Source organism: Delphinapterus leucas, chromosome 3 (genome assembly GCF_059928025.1).
Source record: "Delphinapterus leucas isolate spDelLeu-1000000601 "Yukka" chromosome 3, BTC_Dleu_Yukka2, whole genome shotgun sequence".
NCBI classification, from domain to species: domain Eukaryota; kingdom Metazoa; phylum Chordata; class Mammalia; order Artiodactyla; family Monodontidae; genus Delphinapterus; species Delphinapterus leucas.
Genome location: NC_143131.1, coordinates 31,275,740 through 31,292,771, shown reverse-complemented (window position 1 = coordinate 31,292,771; position 17,032 = coordinate 31,275,740). Strand labels below are relative to the sequence as shown.

At 35.8% G+C, this 17,032-nt stretch overlaps 1 protein-coding gene across 1 annotated transcript in view; it reads left to right on the top strand.

Moving 5' to 3' along the window:
• RANBP3L (RAN binding protein 3 like) overlaps nucleotides 1-16,790 on the top strand; it is a 50,209-nt gene extending 33,419 nt beyond the window's left edge. Inside the window, exons 8-15 of the mRNA XM_022599219.2 lie at nucleotides 151-254; nucleotides 1,356-1,440; nucleotides 4,018-4,120; nucleotides 4,469-4,599; nucleotides 6,434-6,554; nucleotides 8,204-8,346; nucleotides 11,308-11,497; nucleotides 13,781-16,790. Of these exons, the coding sequence (XP_022454927.1) occupies nucleotides 151-254; nucleotides 1,356-1,440; nucleotides 4,018-4,120; nucleotides 4,469-4,599; nucleotides 6,434-6,554; nucleotides 8,204-8,346; nucleotides 11,308-11,497; nucleotides 13,781-13,824 (921 nt within the window). The 3' untranslated portion in view covers nucleotides 13,825-16,790. The remainder of the gene's footprint in view (nucleotides 1-150; nucleotides 255-1,355; nucleotides 1,441-4,017; nucleotides 4,121-4,468; nucleotides 4,600-6,433; nucleotides 6,555-8,203; nucleotides 8,347-11,307; nucleotides 11,498-13,780) is intronic.
• The last annotated feature ends 242 nt before the right edge of the window (nucleotides 16,791-17,032 follow it).

Below are 17,032 nucleotides of genomic sequence, written 5' to 3'. Positions count from 1 at the left end.
GTACAAAGTGTATAGAGTTGTTCTGAGGAGCGTATGAAATAATGTATATAAAATGTTTAGGGTAGTACTTGAACAAAGTAAGTTTTCAACACATTAATATATCTAGTAAGGCAGTTTAAATGAACTTTTTGATGGATTTTTTTCTTTCAGATTTCTGAGGAGAACTCCTATTTGCTAAGTGAAAATTTACCAAGTGCCAGAATTTCAGTCCAGCTGTCTACTAACCAGAATTTTTTAGGTCCTACATCAGTAGGGTAAGTTAGTGATGGGGAAACAGGTGGTGTTCTTTCATTCTTGCTTTCTTTTACCATTATAACCATTTCCAGGAAAAAAGTTTCGGACATTGTACAGATAAAATGTCAAGATTTCTGTTTGAAAGGAGATTTTATAAATATACAAATTTAAAATGTTTTTTAAAACATCTCTAATATTTAAATATTATCATATTGATATTGGATCATCTCTATTGTCTTGTTGACTTGGGTAAGTATGTTTCAGATAGGTACAGCTAAATTTTTATTTAGTTAGGCATTAATTATTGGCTAATAGATTAGCCTTTCCATGGCATTCTTTCTTTCCCCTCTTTTAAATTATTGCTGGCATTATTATTTATTAACATAGGTTGGATAGACAACAAAGAAAGCAGTAGAAATATACAAAGTGAAAGTTAATATTTACTAGCATCACCAGTGATGAGGGCATGTTTGATCTGAGAGAAGATTACAACTAGCCCGTGGACATTCTGGACTCACGATTAGGGCCCACGCAGGTACCTCAGCCCTTACCTACTGTGCACACTGGGGATGCAACAGGGATCCCAGAGTCCATCTGTCAACAAACAGAGGGCTGCATGTCTTTGAGTTTCTCATTATGCAAAACACTTAAAACACTAAAAAAAAAGTTTCTGGGAGGGAAAAACCAAATTAAACTACTGCACACTCAAGTATAACTGAGAAGATAGATTGGCTTTGCTTTTGCCCTGAGACCTTGGATCGCTAAAAGCATTGGCCAGTTGGGGAAGAGGAGAGTGGAGACTGGAGACTGGAGACGAGTTAGTGCTGGAAAAGCAAAAAGATAAGGGCTGGGCAGCTCCCCTGTTGATCACAAAGCCTGTTTGGACTGGTCTTGGCCAGTGCTGTAACAGCCCTCAAATATTTTGAATAGGATCCCTGGAAGTACCTATCTCAATTTTTCCATCATTCCTCATTAACTTCAGATAAACAAAAGTTAGCAGATGTTTCTATGCTTTACATAAATCTATTAAATCATCTGATTATTTCATGTGCTAAGGTTTAAAATGGCTATATTCATTGCTACTATATTTAAAATAGCAAATGCTTATTTCTTTTCCTTAGATGTCAACCAAATGAAGATAAGTATTCTTTTAAAAGCTGCAGTTCTGATTTCGTTTTTGGAGAAAACATGGTAGAAAGAGTTTTGGTAAGATTTTGGTAAATGTTTCTATTATTATATAGAGAACTGTCACTTCAAATTTCTGAAGGCAAATTAATTAAGACAATGTTAAATTGGAGCATACTTTTTAACTCCTGAGTTCAAAGGCACATTTCCTATCTTTAACTGGAAAGGTTCTCCTGGGAAGCAAGTTCTAGTTGTTAAAATAATAGACAAGAACCACAGAGGAAGGGAATTGTATAATTATAACATTATTACTGATAAGAAATACTAAATACTTCTTTGACTTGCATTAAACCAGAGGTACCCAAGGAAATCCCAGAACTGTCTGCAACAGTTAGATAAACTCAACTGGTCATGATATTTTAATACAGTTTTTCAATAGCATTTTTTATAACAAGATGCATTTAAAATCATTTGCCAAATTTTTCTCATTAACCACAACTCTCCCCTTCAAGATTTTACACTGAAAAGCATTATTAAAACTTTTTTCGCTAGCTGTAAGAGGAAAATCATAGTCTTTTACTTGCCTAGGAGAATGTGCTTGCCAAGTGGAACCCCCTGATTATTATTACCATCATCCTTAATTAATACTGAGCATCCTCCTACGTGAGGCAGTTGCTGCTCTGTCCTCCACAGGGCACGTTTCTAAAACAGAGCATGATCTACAGTGGGGAATTATACAGCCAAGTGGAAGCTGTGCAGCAAATGTGCCCATGGTTTTATCTGGTCCAACACATCTTTATACTCTTTCCACTTTCACCCAGACCAGAATCTTGGCTGAGACAAGACAAGGAAGCTAGCTTGTCTCAGGGCTATTAGTTACATGAAGAATCCCACGGAGGATGTACAGATTTTAAAACCTGTGCAAGGGCTCAGAATAACAAAAGGACCACCAACTCATGAGGCCTGTTTATTCCAAGATTTTAAGGGCTTTCACAAATCAGTTACTTTTAAGATCTAGCTTATTCTACACCTGCCTCAGGCTTAACCCCAATTCCAAGAGAAGTATCACAGCTTCTCAGCTTTGAGGCACCCTTCCGCCACTCCCAAGATGAAGGTCAGCTCCAGCAATCCTAGAGCTGTTGACCCACACCTTTGGATCTGAACCAGAATGGACCAACTTCCAGGAAATATATTTAGGCACATTTATTCTAGATTAGTCGCAGCTTCTGTAAGATGTCACAGACACAAATAAAATACTCTTCAAACCTCATGGGATCAACTTTAACATTCAACTCATTTAACAGACATGGATTGTGTTCTTATGATATATAAAGCATTGGCATTGGTCTCAAGTTTGGTGGCATATTACAATCATCTGGTGAGCCTTCAGAGGACTTATGCCTGGCCATCTCCCCTAACCAATCAGATCAGGATCTCCGTGGGTGAGGCCAGGTGTCAGGAGATTTGAATATACAGCCAGGATTGAAAACCACCTGGGTAAGTGGTTATGCAAAGCTAAAGAAGACCCTGTCCTCTAGAGACGTTTATAGTCCAGTAAGGGAAAGAGAAAGATACCTATACAAATGAACTACAGTGGGAATTACAGATTTGGTGTGAGAAGGTAGGTACCTGTGTGCATTTCCTATGGGTGCTTCAACTTTGACTTACAAAGGAACCTGAGCTTCCTGTCTCCTTAAACTGATCACATGCTAGGATAGCAGGAGCTGTAGAGATCACCTGTGTTTGTCCTCTAGTTGATCCTGTAATCCTGTGGCTGTGTGATTTGGGGGCCAGGATGCCCTCTTGATTTGTTTGCTGACCATGTGCTTTTAAGAGTGAGTCAGTAAACTTTCTGTGCTTTAGTTTCTGTTTTCTTAAAATGGAAATAGTTACACCCATCTCTACCAATTTTAACAGATTATCTTGATGTCCAGTGAAATAATGTGAAAGAATCTTGAATTAGTAAGGGAAAAGATATATACCCAGGTTCTGAAGTATTGTCCAATTCTCCCTGTTCTGCAGGGAGCTATGCAGGGGGCTGTACAGGAGGTTATAAATGGCATGGAAATTACTTGGTCTTTTTTCACACAGGCATTGATTACAACACATGTGCAAATCCCCAGGTACGCAGCCTTAAAAGTGATTGTTGGCAAAAATTGTCTTAGAGGAGAAGTTAGGATTCCTTCTGTAGTGATGATGTGAGACAGCTAGTGGGTTCTTTGGATAACTTTTTAATTTTTTAAATGAACTGGATAGAAAGAGTGGACTGTTGAGAATACCGAAACACCTTGAAAAAGTGACAACAGCTGCATCTCCCTCTAGGCATCAGGTTGGTGTGGTGGTAGCATGGAACAGCTACTACCTCCTTTTGGGTCTCGAAAAGCTTTCCCATTGCCCCTGGAACTAGATGCCACCTGAAGTAGGCTGGTGGTAACTAGATTGTTTGCTGAGATCAGAACCAAGGTCTTCTAATAATGGGGAGGAAAACCAAGGTCTTCTAATAATGGGGAGGAATTCTCTGTTCAGCACAAAAGGAGCCCAAAACAAAAACAGAGCTTTTGGGTTTGTTTGCCACCCTGAGAAGAACAAAAGTATCTCTTGGCTTACTGCAAATATATGGGGATAAAATTAAGTAATACATCTTTTTCCCCCACTTAGGGTACTCAAAAACTCACTCAGCCTCAACTTGAAAATGATTCATACATGAAGGAAAAACCATTCAAATTCACTTTAAAATTTCCTATCAACGCTCCAAACTCAAGTAAGAATTATTTCATTTGTAAAACATCTGATTCAACTGGTGTACTTCCTGTTTTTCCATGTCATTTGTTTAATATCTATAAAATACAAAAACAATAGCCCTGTATTTTAAAATGTTTGGTGAAGATTAAAGCATATAAACATGATATATAAGCTTTAATAATTGTTTGACTTAATGATATGGGGGATCATTAAAGAGATCTGCCTCAACTCAAGCAGTTTGATTTTTTGGAAACACTCATTGTTATAAAAAGCTAAGGCTAAATGCATGTTAACAGGGGCAAGAAAGAACTTTCACAGTAGGGAAAATGGGGCGTTTTATGTGTTCTTTCCCCCTATTTTCTCTCAGGAACAGACTCTCTTAAGAATATACCCCTAACTGAATCAGCTACTGCTTTCTCTTCTAAACCATCACCAAAATGTTTGCTGGAGAAAATTGATGTCATAACCGGGGAGGAGACAGAACACAGTGTGTTAAAGGTCTGTGCCTCATGTATTGCTCTTCCTGGCCGCACCTCCATGTGTGGAATAAGCTACCCTTAGCAGAGACAGCTTGAAAAATAAAGGCAGAAGTATACTTTTCAGAAAGACTGAGATGCTTAAATAAAAATGTTACAGGCTTCCAAGGATTATACCAATATTTTGTTGTATTCTTACATTTATATGTGTAATTTGCAGGAAAATGGATTGCTGTCTTTACAACCATGCCCATTAGTCCCTTAGAAAGAAGACAACCAAGGACCCTGCCTTAAAACAACCTATATTTTACACTTTTCATGTCAGCTTTTATAATTTGTTATCATATGATTTAAAATTCTATTTACACTGAAAGTTAAAAATGCAGATAAGATGAATTGATTTCAATCAAGATAATAAAAAGGTTTTTTGTTTTCCTTTAAAAGTTCCTTTTTTAGGGCTTCCCTGGTGGCACAGTGGTTGAGAGTCCGCCTGCCGATGCAGGGGACGGGGGTTCGTGCCCCGGTCCGGGAAGATCCCACATGCCGCGGAGCGGCTGGGCCCGTGAACCATGGCCGCTGAGCCTGCGCGTCCGGAGCCTGTGCTCCGCAACGGGAGAGGCCACAGCAGTGAGAGGCCCGCGTACCGAAAAATAAAAATTAAAAAAAAAAAAAAAAAAAAAAAAGTTCCTTTTTTAAAATTGAAGTAGGGCTGATTTACAATGTTGTGTTAATTTCTGCTGTACAGCAAAGTGACTCAGTTATACATATATATACATTCTTTTTTAGATTCTTTTTCATTGTGGTTTATCTCAGAATATTGAATATAGCTCCCTGTGCTATGCAGTAGGACCTTGTTGTTTATCCTAAAGGTTCTTTTAAATAAGTTTTGAATTTCACATGAATCAAGAATTTCACAGATGTAGTATATAGTATCACACCTAGGATTCAAATGTTGAGTGGTATAGCTGTCAATCTAGGCATATAAAATGTAATTACTACAACTTAATCATTTTCAACAAAGCACAGATTTCCCTTAGCCTTTCTCCATCTGTTTTACCCCAAACTCTCTTCATTCCTATTTTCTTCCCCCTTGATCTACTGATACACTTACTGTACAAGTGTGTCTCACAGCATAACTCTCAGATCAGATTAATCCCAGATTCACTGAAGTAATCACTAGGGGTGAGGCCCTGACATGCTATATTTTTAACAAGTCATCTAGGTGATTCTTGTACATAGTAGTATTTGAGAACCACTGGTAAGCAATTAAATTATAGTATGGTACTCTGTGGTATCACATGCTAGTTCGGATGCTGTATTTGCTAAAATTTTTAAAGCATACAAATAATTCCATGATTCCTTAACTTTCAGATAAATTACATAATTCAAATAACATTGTTTAATTTGTAAGTTGGTATATACAGATATATTGTTAAGTGAAAAAGAAAGATGTGGAAAGTATTTATGGTATTCTACCATATGGTATTCTATTTTTATAGAAAAAATAGGAGAAAAATATATACATATTGGCATGTATATACATACAAATATCTCTAGAAGGATAAACAAAATATTAGCAACAGTGATTACCTGTTGTAGGGGGTGAAAGCTGGTAGATGGGGAACTAGTGTTGGTGGGGTTACTTTTCACTTTGTACATCTTTTTGCTTTTTAATGTCTGAACTATTCAAAAACTGTATTGTTTCAGAAGCGAAGTAAAATTTTAAAGCTGGCTTAGAAATTATTAACAAAGGTTATTCTGGTAAAGTATCAGACAAATAAAAGTGTTATAGCATAGGAAAGAAATCACTTTGAAAAGTTTTCTATATTTTGACATTTTAAAAAATTGTCCTTTAGATCAACTGCAAGCTTTTTATATTCAACAAAACAACACAGTCCTGGATTGAAAGGGGCAGAGGAGCTTTGAGACTGAATGACACAGCAAGCAGTGATTGTGGAACATTCCAGTCAAGACTAAGTAAGGAATCATTTTGTAAAGCGAGTCACTATTTCTCAGGGAAATTTTTCCAATATAAGTACACATCATTTTCTGGAGATGTGTTATGTGTCAATAAATTAGACTGCTGTCAATAAATTAGACTGCTGTCAGTAAATTAAACAATATTATTTTTAATGTACTATAGGAGCTTCCTATTTAAAGTAGGCTCTGATGTCAGACTATACAGGTTCTAGTTCTGGCTCCATTACTAACTGGTGACCTTGGACAAATTACTTACTCTCCTTCTGCCCCAGTTGCATCACTTTAACATGGAAATAATAGAAGTCCATGACTTAGTGAGTGTGAGAATTCAGTGAGATAATGCACGTAAAGCACCTATGACCGAGCCCAGCAAACACCTAAATAATAATCATTATTATTTAAAGGAATGTGATGAATTTATTTTTGAAGTGGAATCGTTTTTCTAAAAGAGAATATTTGCCCTGTCATTTATTCTTGGCATTCTAAACACAGTGTGTGGGTTGGGATGAGAGGTCAATTTCCAAGTAAATAAAGGTGTGTGGTTATTGAATCCTGCAGGCAGAGTGCTGGTCAGAATTTGGTCAGCCAAACCAAAAGCCTGAGGAGGTTTCTGGCATCCAAAAGACACACTGGGCATTGTTCAGAGGTCCAAACTGAAAGTAAGCACAGGCAGAGATCTGGGCCGGGGTGGATGGGTTTACTGGTCAATATCGGGTGGTCAAATCTCCTGGAGGAGACCACAAGTAGAAGCTGGTAAATGGATATCTGGTGAGTTTCAGATATCAATCTCAAGAAGTGAGTAAGGAATAGAATTCAGACTAAGAGAGTTAGGAGCACTGGCAAACAGGTTTCTAAATAATCTGACTATCATTCCCAAGGCAGGTATTAGCTGTTTTCTACTCTGGTTTAATTTCACTCCTTCCACTACTTGCCAAAAAAATGCACAAAACAACTTTTCTTTTAATTATACAGGTAATACATGTCCATTACAGAAGACGGAAAATATGGATCGACAAGAAGAAAAAAAGTTAAATTACTCATAGGCCTATCTTCCTGTAGTAGCTAGCTTCTGTCAATAAAATATATTCTTAAGGACTTTGTATACAATAAATGTATACAATACATTGAAAAATTTGTGATAAATGGTGTTTATAGTACTTTGTAACCTGATTTTTTCTTTTGCATAGTATGCCATGGTCACCTTTCTACATTAATAATTATCTTTCTTTAGTATTCTTAATGAGTTCATAATATCCTCAATAGCTGTACCATCATTTATTTAACTAATTCCATTTTTTGAATGCTTAAAGTTTTCGTTTCAGTTTTCTCCATTATAAACAATTCTTGGGTAAATATTCTTCAGACCATTATGTCCTCAAAGGAATTCTAAAATTTAACCATTTTTTAATATTATAGTAAAAAAAATAGCATTTTTAGCATTTAAGCTAATAAAAAGGTCCTCCAACATAATAAAGCCCAATTTGGAAACCAAATTATAATCTAGTCAATTAAATTACAATTTAGTAGTGACAATAGAGTCTGAAAAACAACTACCAGATTTATTTGCTTTCCAAAATGGCAAATTCCTCTGAAAGGCTAAGGAATCAGCTGTTCTAAAGTCTGATAAATTCATCTTCCTATTTTAGTTATGCACAATCAAGGCAGCCTGAGGCTGATTCTCAATAGTAAACTCTGGGCTCAAATGGAGATTCAAAAAGCAAACCACAAAAATTTACGAATAACAGCTACTGATTTAGAAGACTATAACATCAAAGTGTTTTTAATTCAGGTAAGTGACAAATTTCAGTGATAGAGGATTATCCTACTATATTTATAGATCTCTGCAGTCACATTTGTTTTTTTCATTTTATTAAAATAACCTATACCATTAGCAAAAAATCAGCCATTTATTATGGTTGTTTACAGTCTAACATAAGACCTAAATTTTGCATGAAATTTAGAGATTAACAACAGTTCAAAGCAGTCAATTGGTACTGGTCCCAAGACATTTGTATTGGTATATGCTGTCAAACCCCTACATTTTTCTTTACTATTAAAATTATGTCAACCATCTTACTAAATTCCAGAGAGACTACTGTCAGGATTGGCTCCTAGGAGGCCAGCAGAATCCACACCCTGATGCTTACACTGCGTGCTGAAATTGAGGCTTTGAAATCACTGGAAAGGAACCAGTGAGAAATGGAAAAACACAGGGCTAGCAAGTTAAAACAACCAGTCCAATAGCAAATTCCAATTCTGGATATGAGTCAGTCTCCAAGGTAACAGGATGGGAGCACAGCTTTAGCTGTTCCGGCAGCAGGAATGCTTGACCTCAAATACAAGATCCAGGCAAAAAAAGACAGAGATGACATGAATCAGGCGAGAAAAAAGGCTGGATTTCCCCCATAGGCCGAGTCTCAGAAGACTTGAGAAGACTGAATATCTAAGCAACTCAGGTAGAAGATGACAATACAAGGAAATTGGCTTCCATATAATAATGAAAAAACAAAAGTTGGCAAGAGCCCACTGATGAAAATCCAAAGGTTTTATTAACTACCAGTAGGTGCACTGTTAGGTATAAGTGATGTTGAGTGTTAAAATCTTAGAGTAAGATGTCTAAACCCTGTTTACCATTTAGGGAGATAATACTGGATACTCTGCTAGGCCAGATGCCCCTGTCTTTCAGTGGGTAAAGCAGCCTGTCTGAGATTGAGACTATGATTAGATTCGATTAGATTTAACTATGACTAGATTCTGCTGCTCAATATCTGGCCCATGCTGACTTTTTAAACTGTAGGATAATTTTTGGATATTAGCAAACAAAATGCAATAAAAATCACCCAAAATTCCACTCCCAGAGATGGTCACTATTAACATTTTGGTCTTATACTACATTTTAGTATATACATGTATGTGTGGGTACATATATACATGTGTACCATACCGTACATACGGCGTGACTTTCAGGCAAGTTATTTAGCCCTCCTAAACCTGATTTTACTCATCTGCCAATGGAAGACAATAATAATATACTTTATAAAGTGATTGAGAAGATTAAACAGCTAACATTTGATTGTGAAATACACATATGTGACCTTTTCACTTATCAATGAAAATGAGTGTTTTCTGTTATTAAATAGTTCATTCTTCAAGAATTCTTTTATAGGTGAAAATAAATTCTGTTCTATTATGTACCATAATTTAGTCCATTAATCCCGTTTTGTTAAATACTTAGGCAATTTACTATGTTCATTATTATAAATTCTGCAAGGAATTCTCTATGTACATACATGTTAATTCTCTTGGGAAAAGGTTTTGACTTGTCTTGACACATTTATCTCCAGAAAGACTGAGCCAATTTTCATTCTCACCAGCATTTTCTTGTGGCACTTCCTGGAAATTATTTTTAAGCATTGCAAATTTGTTGTCCAAAAATATATATATATTATTGTGCTTTTACTTCTTGTTCTGAATTTCTTGAATGAAAATATCTGAATGAATTTGGCTATATATATATATATATATATATATACACACACTAGTGAAAGGCATATTTAAAATTTAATGTAAAAAAGTCAAGGCAGCAGAACTGTATTTATATTTCAATTACATATATTTTCAGTATTTGTTATTAATTAACCTACTGAAGAAAAATTACACCCTTGTACTTAATATAAAAATTAAATTGGTCAAGAGTCAACAAATATTTACTCAACATCTGCTATGTAATATCTAACATAATATGAGAAACAAAAATATTTTATTTAATGTGTATTTTTTCCCCTAAAAATAATTAAGGTAACTTAATAACATACAAAAGAAAAACCATATTTTAAGACCCTTCTCCCCAAAAGTTGGCATGTAGTTGATTCAACCCTCAGTTCTTGGTTTTGAAATATTTGGTAGATCTCTGAAGGATTAGCAAAGAGAAAAATTTTCCCAGATTTTCTTTGAAATTGTGAAAAGATACAAAAATGTAAGCCACTGACATGTTACCTTAAAGAACACTGACTTTGATGACAAAAACGAAGTTCCAGCCAATGTCAACTAGCTGTTTAAATGCAGACAAGCTGTGCCTTTCTGAGCCATAATTTTCTCATCTGTAAAGGGAAGAGGGAACAAGTATTTACTGAAATACCTGCACTATGTGCTTTTGCTAACATAAATGGAATAAATAACCTAAAGTTTTATTATAAGGATTGAAAAAATAAAAGGGTATTATAACAGCAAATGTTATACCAATGTTATTGTTACCATCATTTTTATATTAATAGCAACTGTAAAAATAGAAAAGTACTGAAAGCAAGGACTTCTGATGTGTTTATGGTACAACATCATAGACTATTCAAATGAGCTCTGCTTTTCTACAGAGCTATGCAGCTTGCAGGGATGTCTAAGCAAGTGATGTAAAGGAAATGAAAGTCTTTTTCCCCCAACCCTAAAATTTTCTACAGTATAACACAGTGAAGGAAGGATGGTCTTAACAAACAAATTCAAATAGAAAATTTAAATCACAAAATTTCATTTTCTCAGTTTAAAATGCACAAATTGGGACCTCATAAAATTATCTGCTCTAGGATTCAATTTGGTTCAAGATGAATTGGCTCTTTACCCTTTAGTTTCTAGGATTATTTATATTCTAGATTTATGTCATATAATTCCTTCCTTATTAATAGTGAAAGGTTACAAATGTGTAAAGTGTGGCTATTATTAAGTTACTTATATTAACAACTTAATTTTCCTCTTGCAGGCCAGTGCCAAAGATACAGGATGTATGCATGCAGCAATACATCACCGTCTTGTTGCACTTCGAAGCTTCTATAAGCAGAAAGATGCAAATCAAGCTGAAAGCCAGTCAGAAACAGTCCTCCAACAATTTAACTGTGATAGCTGTGATGAGGATGAGGATGATTTTATCCAAGTCACTAAAACTAGATCAGGTAAAGAACTTTTTTTTTGTTAGTTCAGAGGTTTAAGGAAGAAATCTTATTCACAACCCTTTTATAGGAAACAGATTTTTAAAAAGTGGAACTTGGGCTTCCCTGGTGGCGCAGTGGTTGGGAGTCCGCCTGCCAATGCAGGGGACACGGGTTCGTGCCCCGGTCCGGGAAGATCCCACGTGCCGCGGAGCGGCTGGGCCCGTGAGCTATGGCCACTGGGCCTGCGCGTTCGGAGCCTGTGCTCGGCGGCGGGAGGGGCCGCGGCAGTGGGAGGCCCGCGTACCGCAAAAAAAAAAAAGTGGAACTTGTCTGTTCAAAGTGGGCAGGGGTTAGAGCCCTAGATGTTTGCATCTGAGAGGTGGGTTTGAAAATCACTGTCTTCTGCATGTGGCCTTCATTGGGATTTCACCAAAAGTCAGCCTTATTGTAATACCTGCGCATCATTTGCATATACATTTCATAAAAGACCATATTTACAATGTAAAGTATTAATTGCTACACTGAAACTAACCAATTATTAATATTTCTCTTCACTTGTTCTCATTCTCCTATTATTGGCCATAATAGAAGAAATTATAAATACTCGTAATGGAACCAGCAGGCAAATCTGGCTTATTCCCTTTTTGGAATTTGACTGTTTTATTTTCAAAGACCTTCTTTACCTGGGGCAAAAGGCGCTATTTCTTTTATTACATCCGGATTCATGAATTGAACAAGGTTGCAGTGGAACCACTGGTTAATGGATTTCTAGGTTTTAGTGCTTGTCCTGATGAGTGAATTTAAAACTAAAATTCATCATTATTTTTGGAGAAAAACCATTGTCAAGGAAATAATAAGCCCAGCTTTGTGGGTTTTTAAAATAATTTTTGTTGGAGTATCGTTGCTTTACAATGTTGTGTTAGTTTCTACTGTACAGCAAAGTGAATCAGCTATCCGTATACATATATCCCCTCTTTTTTGGATTTCCTTCCCATTTAGGTCACTACGGAGCACTAAGTAGAGTTCCCTGAGCTATACAGGTTTTCGTTAGTTATCTATTTTATACATAGTATCAATAGTGTATATATGTCAATCCCAATCTCCCAATTCATCCCACCCCCCTTTCCCCCCTTGGTGTCCATACATTTGTTCTCTACATCTGTGTCTCTTTCTGTTTTGCAAGTAAGATAATCTATACCATTTTTATAGATTCCACATATATGCGTTAATATACGATATTTGTTTTTCTCTTTCTGACTTAACTTCACTCTGTATGACAGTCTCTAGCTCCAGCCACATCTCTGCAAATGACCCAATTTTGTTCCTTTTTATGGCTGAGTAATCCAGCTTTTTCATAAGATGTAGCTATTCCAATAAGTCGTCCAAGTATTTTCAGTAATATTTTCATTTAGCCCTGAATTCTGCTCTACGGAGGACTGACAAAGGACTTACAAAAATAGTGTGTTAGCAGACATTTTCCCAATTTTTAATCAATTTAAATCTTAAACTATTTTAATCATACATAATTTAAGAATCTATCAAGCAACATGTGCAGAACTTGATGAAATAGCTTCCTTGGCCTAATACTAAAAGTGTAGTCAAGAGGAAAAATGCACAGAACACGCAGAGCAGGATCATAAACTGCTAGACTCAGTGAGCCAGAGAACTAAGCAAATATGATTTTTTTTGTTACTATTAAACAAGAGGTTTAATTTTTTTTAATGTATGAAATGTATAAATAAAAATTATTATAATGTTTATATTGTCACAATAAAATGGGATCTATTAGAAAATGGGTTGGTATCCATGAAAAATGTTAACTTGCAGTTAGGATTAAATGGCAAAATTATTTCATCAACAAATGACACGTTTATGAATAGAATCTATATTCTACCATATTCCATTTTAGGAAAGGGGTGATATGCAACTATCTTCATACAAAATGAGAAACAATGGAAATAAGGCCAAGTAAATGCCAATCATATGAACCCATCCTCTCCCCTCCTTACTTAGTACTTTCTCTAGTAAGTGTTGCACACAAATGCTAAATGTTATGGAAGCAATAAAATGTCTGACTTTTTAAACTTTGTTGCCCAGGAATTAAGGAAAGGTTTAATTATCTGAAAATGTCACATTTAAAATTAGGAACATTTCCAAACGTTACTTAAAAATATGCAGATTCTATATATATTTTATTTCTTTGCTAGTAAGCATATTCATGAGTATTCATGTTCAGTTGTATTCAATATTAAACCTAGCTGAATACAATATTGTACAATAAATTATTTTAAATTTATATCACAGATTCTTCTAGGTGGACCCACAGACAGTCGGTTGCCTGTTCATGAGTGCTACCTACTATAAACATGACAACATCTACAAAAAGATCACCTTACTGAAAAAATCTAAGCCATCCTAATAACTAAATGAGAAGATCCTATTCTTTCCTGGAACAGTTTTTATAGAAAGGTCCAAGAAATATAATTTGTTGCAATTAAAATGTTTCTCTGTGTAGTATAATAATTCTGAGGTTTTATATTTTGATTATTGTGGAGAAAATGGCAGAATTTAAGAGACACATGGCCTTTGGAAGTTCAAAATTTTTCATTTTTGAAGAAGTTAATTTAGAATAAGATTTGGTAACTAATTTGGACTATTCATCACATTGATGGATACAATAGTTAAAATTATAAACTGCTGGATTTGATAAATATCTAAGATATTTATTTTTTCAGTCATATATTGTCTGGCCATAAAACAAATATTTTACAAAACTTCCAGAGTCATTTCTTTGAAAAATGTTATAACTGCATGTTAACATGTTATTAAATCATGTTTTTCTTCTGGGAAATGTGTATTTTCATTTAACCTTTGGACTTCCTAATTCTATAATATTATATATTCATGGTATGAATTCCTTTAAAGAGAATATCTGTTCTTGCACTTGTATCTATCGCACCTTGTATATGCTTGACTCATGGTCAGTATCCAATATTTGTTGAAGGAATGAACAAAATACATTACCTATGTATCAAAACAGTAACTATACAAAAAGTTAAATATGTTAACTTGTTCTTTGCTTTATTTATGTAATTAAATTGTCATTAATATTCTAGTAGGTGAGGCTGTACAGAGACCTTTTATAGCCAAATGACCTTTTTTTCTTAAATGCCATTATTAAGGTAAAACACAGTAATTTCAACAATTGTGCAACAGAATTTTGATGTTCCTCTTTTGAGATTTGTTTCAGAGACACTTCAGGAGTTACACAAGTAGGGGCCACCACCTCACTGTGTGCTCACACGACCTCTTTCTTGTGGGAGCACGGGGAGGCGGTAGGGAGAAAAAGACAGCAGGTTCTCTGGTGTCTCTTTTTATAAGGACATTAATCCCATCAGACCAGGGCCCTCATAACCTCATCTAGCCCTAATTACCTCCCAAAGCCCCATCTCCAAATACCATCACATTGTGGGGTAGACTTCAACATATGAATTTTGGGAGAACATAAACATTCAGTCCATAATAAGGAATAATTCATAGTACAAAATGATTTCTGAAAACGTTCTGAAGTGACAACATATTTGGGATAAGAGTATAGCTTCATTTCTACTTTGAAGAACAATATTCACATGGAAGTATACATGTGAATACATATTTTTAAAAAGTTACATTACTTTATTATAGTATATACCATAGATAATAGTAAAAGCAATTATATATATGCATTTATTGTCAAATCTAATGCTTGAAAGTTTAGCATATGAAAGTTGAATTACTCTTTTAGACTATAATTTAGCTAGTATGTTATAACTGATGAAAGTTTTGCTTTCCCTATCACTAACTATAACTTAGTAAAATTTAGCTACCGAGTATTTAACTTTCATTAATTCTTCTAGTGACTCCAGAAGAAATACAGTAAATAAAATCCTTTACTTCTAAATTAAGCAATGACTCAGGAAGTGGAGAAGAAAAGTTAATGTAAGAGAGGAAGACAGAAAAGATTGAGAGAAGGAAAAAAAAAAACAGTAAAGAAGAGCTCTAACATGAAAGGAAGAATAAAAAGAATGGAAAATCAGAAGCTTTAAGTGTTTTCTTTTTAATTCTAAAAGAGTGATTCTGATGCAGAACAAACTCGGAGGAAAATTTTCATTAGAAGCATAATATAAACAGGGAGACATTTGGAGAAGATATTAAAGAACTGGTTCTCTTATAAGATCTTAGCTGATATGGGAACATTGGGATTATGCTAAATTGCTAAAGTAAAGCAGAGAAACAGAGATTTTCCTTATCTTCCTGACATGTTCATTCTTGACCCCTCTTTAGTTGTGCAGATGAATTTTCTCAATGCCTCAAACATTTTATTTAGGGATTATGACATGGCTACTAACAGCAGAAACATGATATTTAGCTTACGACTTTCAACCCATTTCCACTCTGCTATTCCTTCTTATACTCTTTATGCATATATTTAGTAATATTTTTGGGGGTAATAGAAATAGAAACATCTTACAGTTTCCCCTTGTCCTATATCTTCATCTAACCTTCTCCTTTTTGGCTTTTCTATATCCTTTGGCCCCCCCTTTAGTGTGAAGTGATCAATCATATAATGACATTCATTTTCACAAGTTACTAGGTGGGTGATTTCAAAGCATACGTCTTCTTCCATAGAAGCTGATTTTAAATAAATATATTTATTTATTTATTTTTGGTTGCATTGGGTCTTCGTTGCTGTGCGTGGGCTTTCTCTAGTTGCGCGAGCAGGGGCTACTTTCCATTGCGGTGTGCGGGCTTCTCATTGTGGTGGCTTCTCTTGTTGCAGAGCTCAGGCTCTAGGCGCACGGGCTTCAGTAGTTGGGGCACATGGGCTCAATAGTTGTGGCTTGCGGGCTCTAGAGCGCAGGCTCAGTAGTTGTGGCGCATGGGCTTAGTTGCTCCACGGCATGTGGGATCTTCCCAGACCAGGGCTCAAACTCGTGTCCCCTGCATTGGCAGGCGGATTCTTAACCACTGTGCCACCAGGGAAGTCCCAGAAGCTGCTTTTATTAAAAGTTACTTAGATAAATATTCCCCAAATACACAAGATATATTTAGTATGATATCCGATTATATGTTATGATAATCTAAACATTCTTTTCTATCAACAGTACTTTTATACCAAGTTATTCAGCTTAATTGTAAACCAGCAAAATGTTCTCTCTTAAAATATTTTACATCCATTACTGCCAAAGCCAGGAACCCTTAGTTGTCAGGGCCTAATATCCTATACAGGCCTTAGAGCACGTGCATGTCATTTTTTAAAAAGCCAGGGAGGGTGGGGCTTCCCGGTCCGGGAAGATCCCACATGCCGCGGAGCGGCTGGTCCCGTGAGCCATGGCCGTTGAGCCTGCGTGTCTGGAGCCTGTGCTCCGCAACGGGAGAGGCCACAACAGTGAGAGGCCCGCGTACCGAAAAAAAAAAAAGAAAAAAAAAGCCAGGGGCTGGTCGTACATATCTTTCAGAATCAGAATGTACATGAAGTGAGCTGGAGGGGGTTATAGGGATTGGGAAGGATAGATC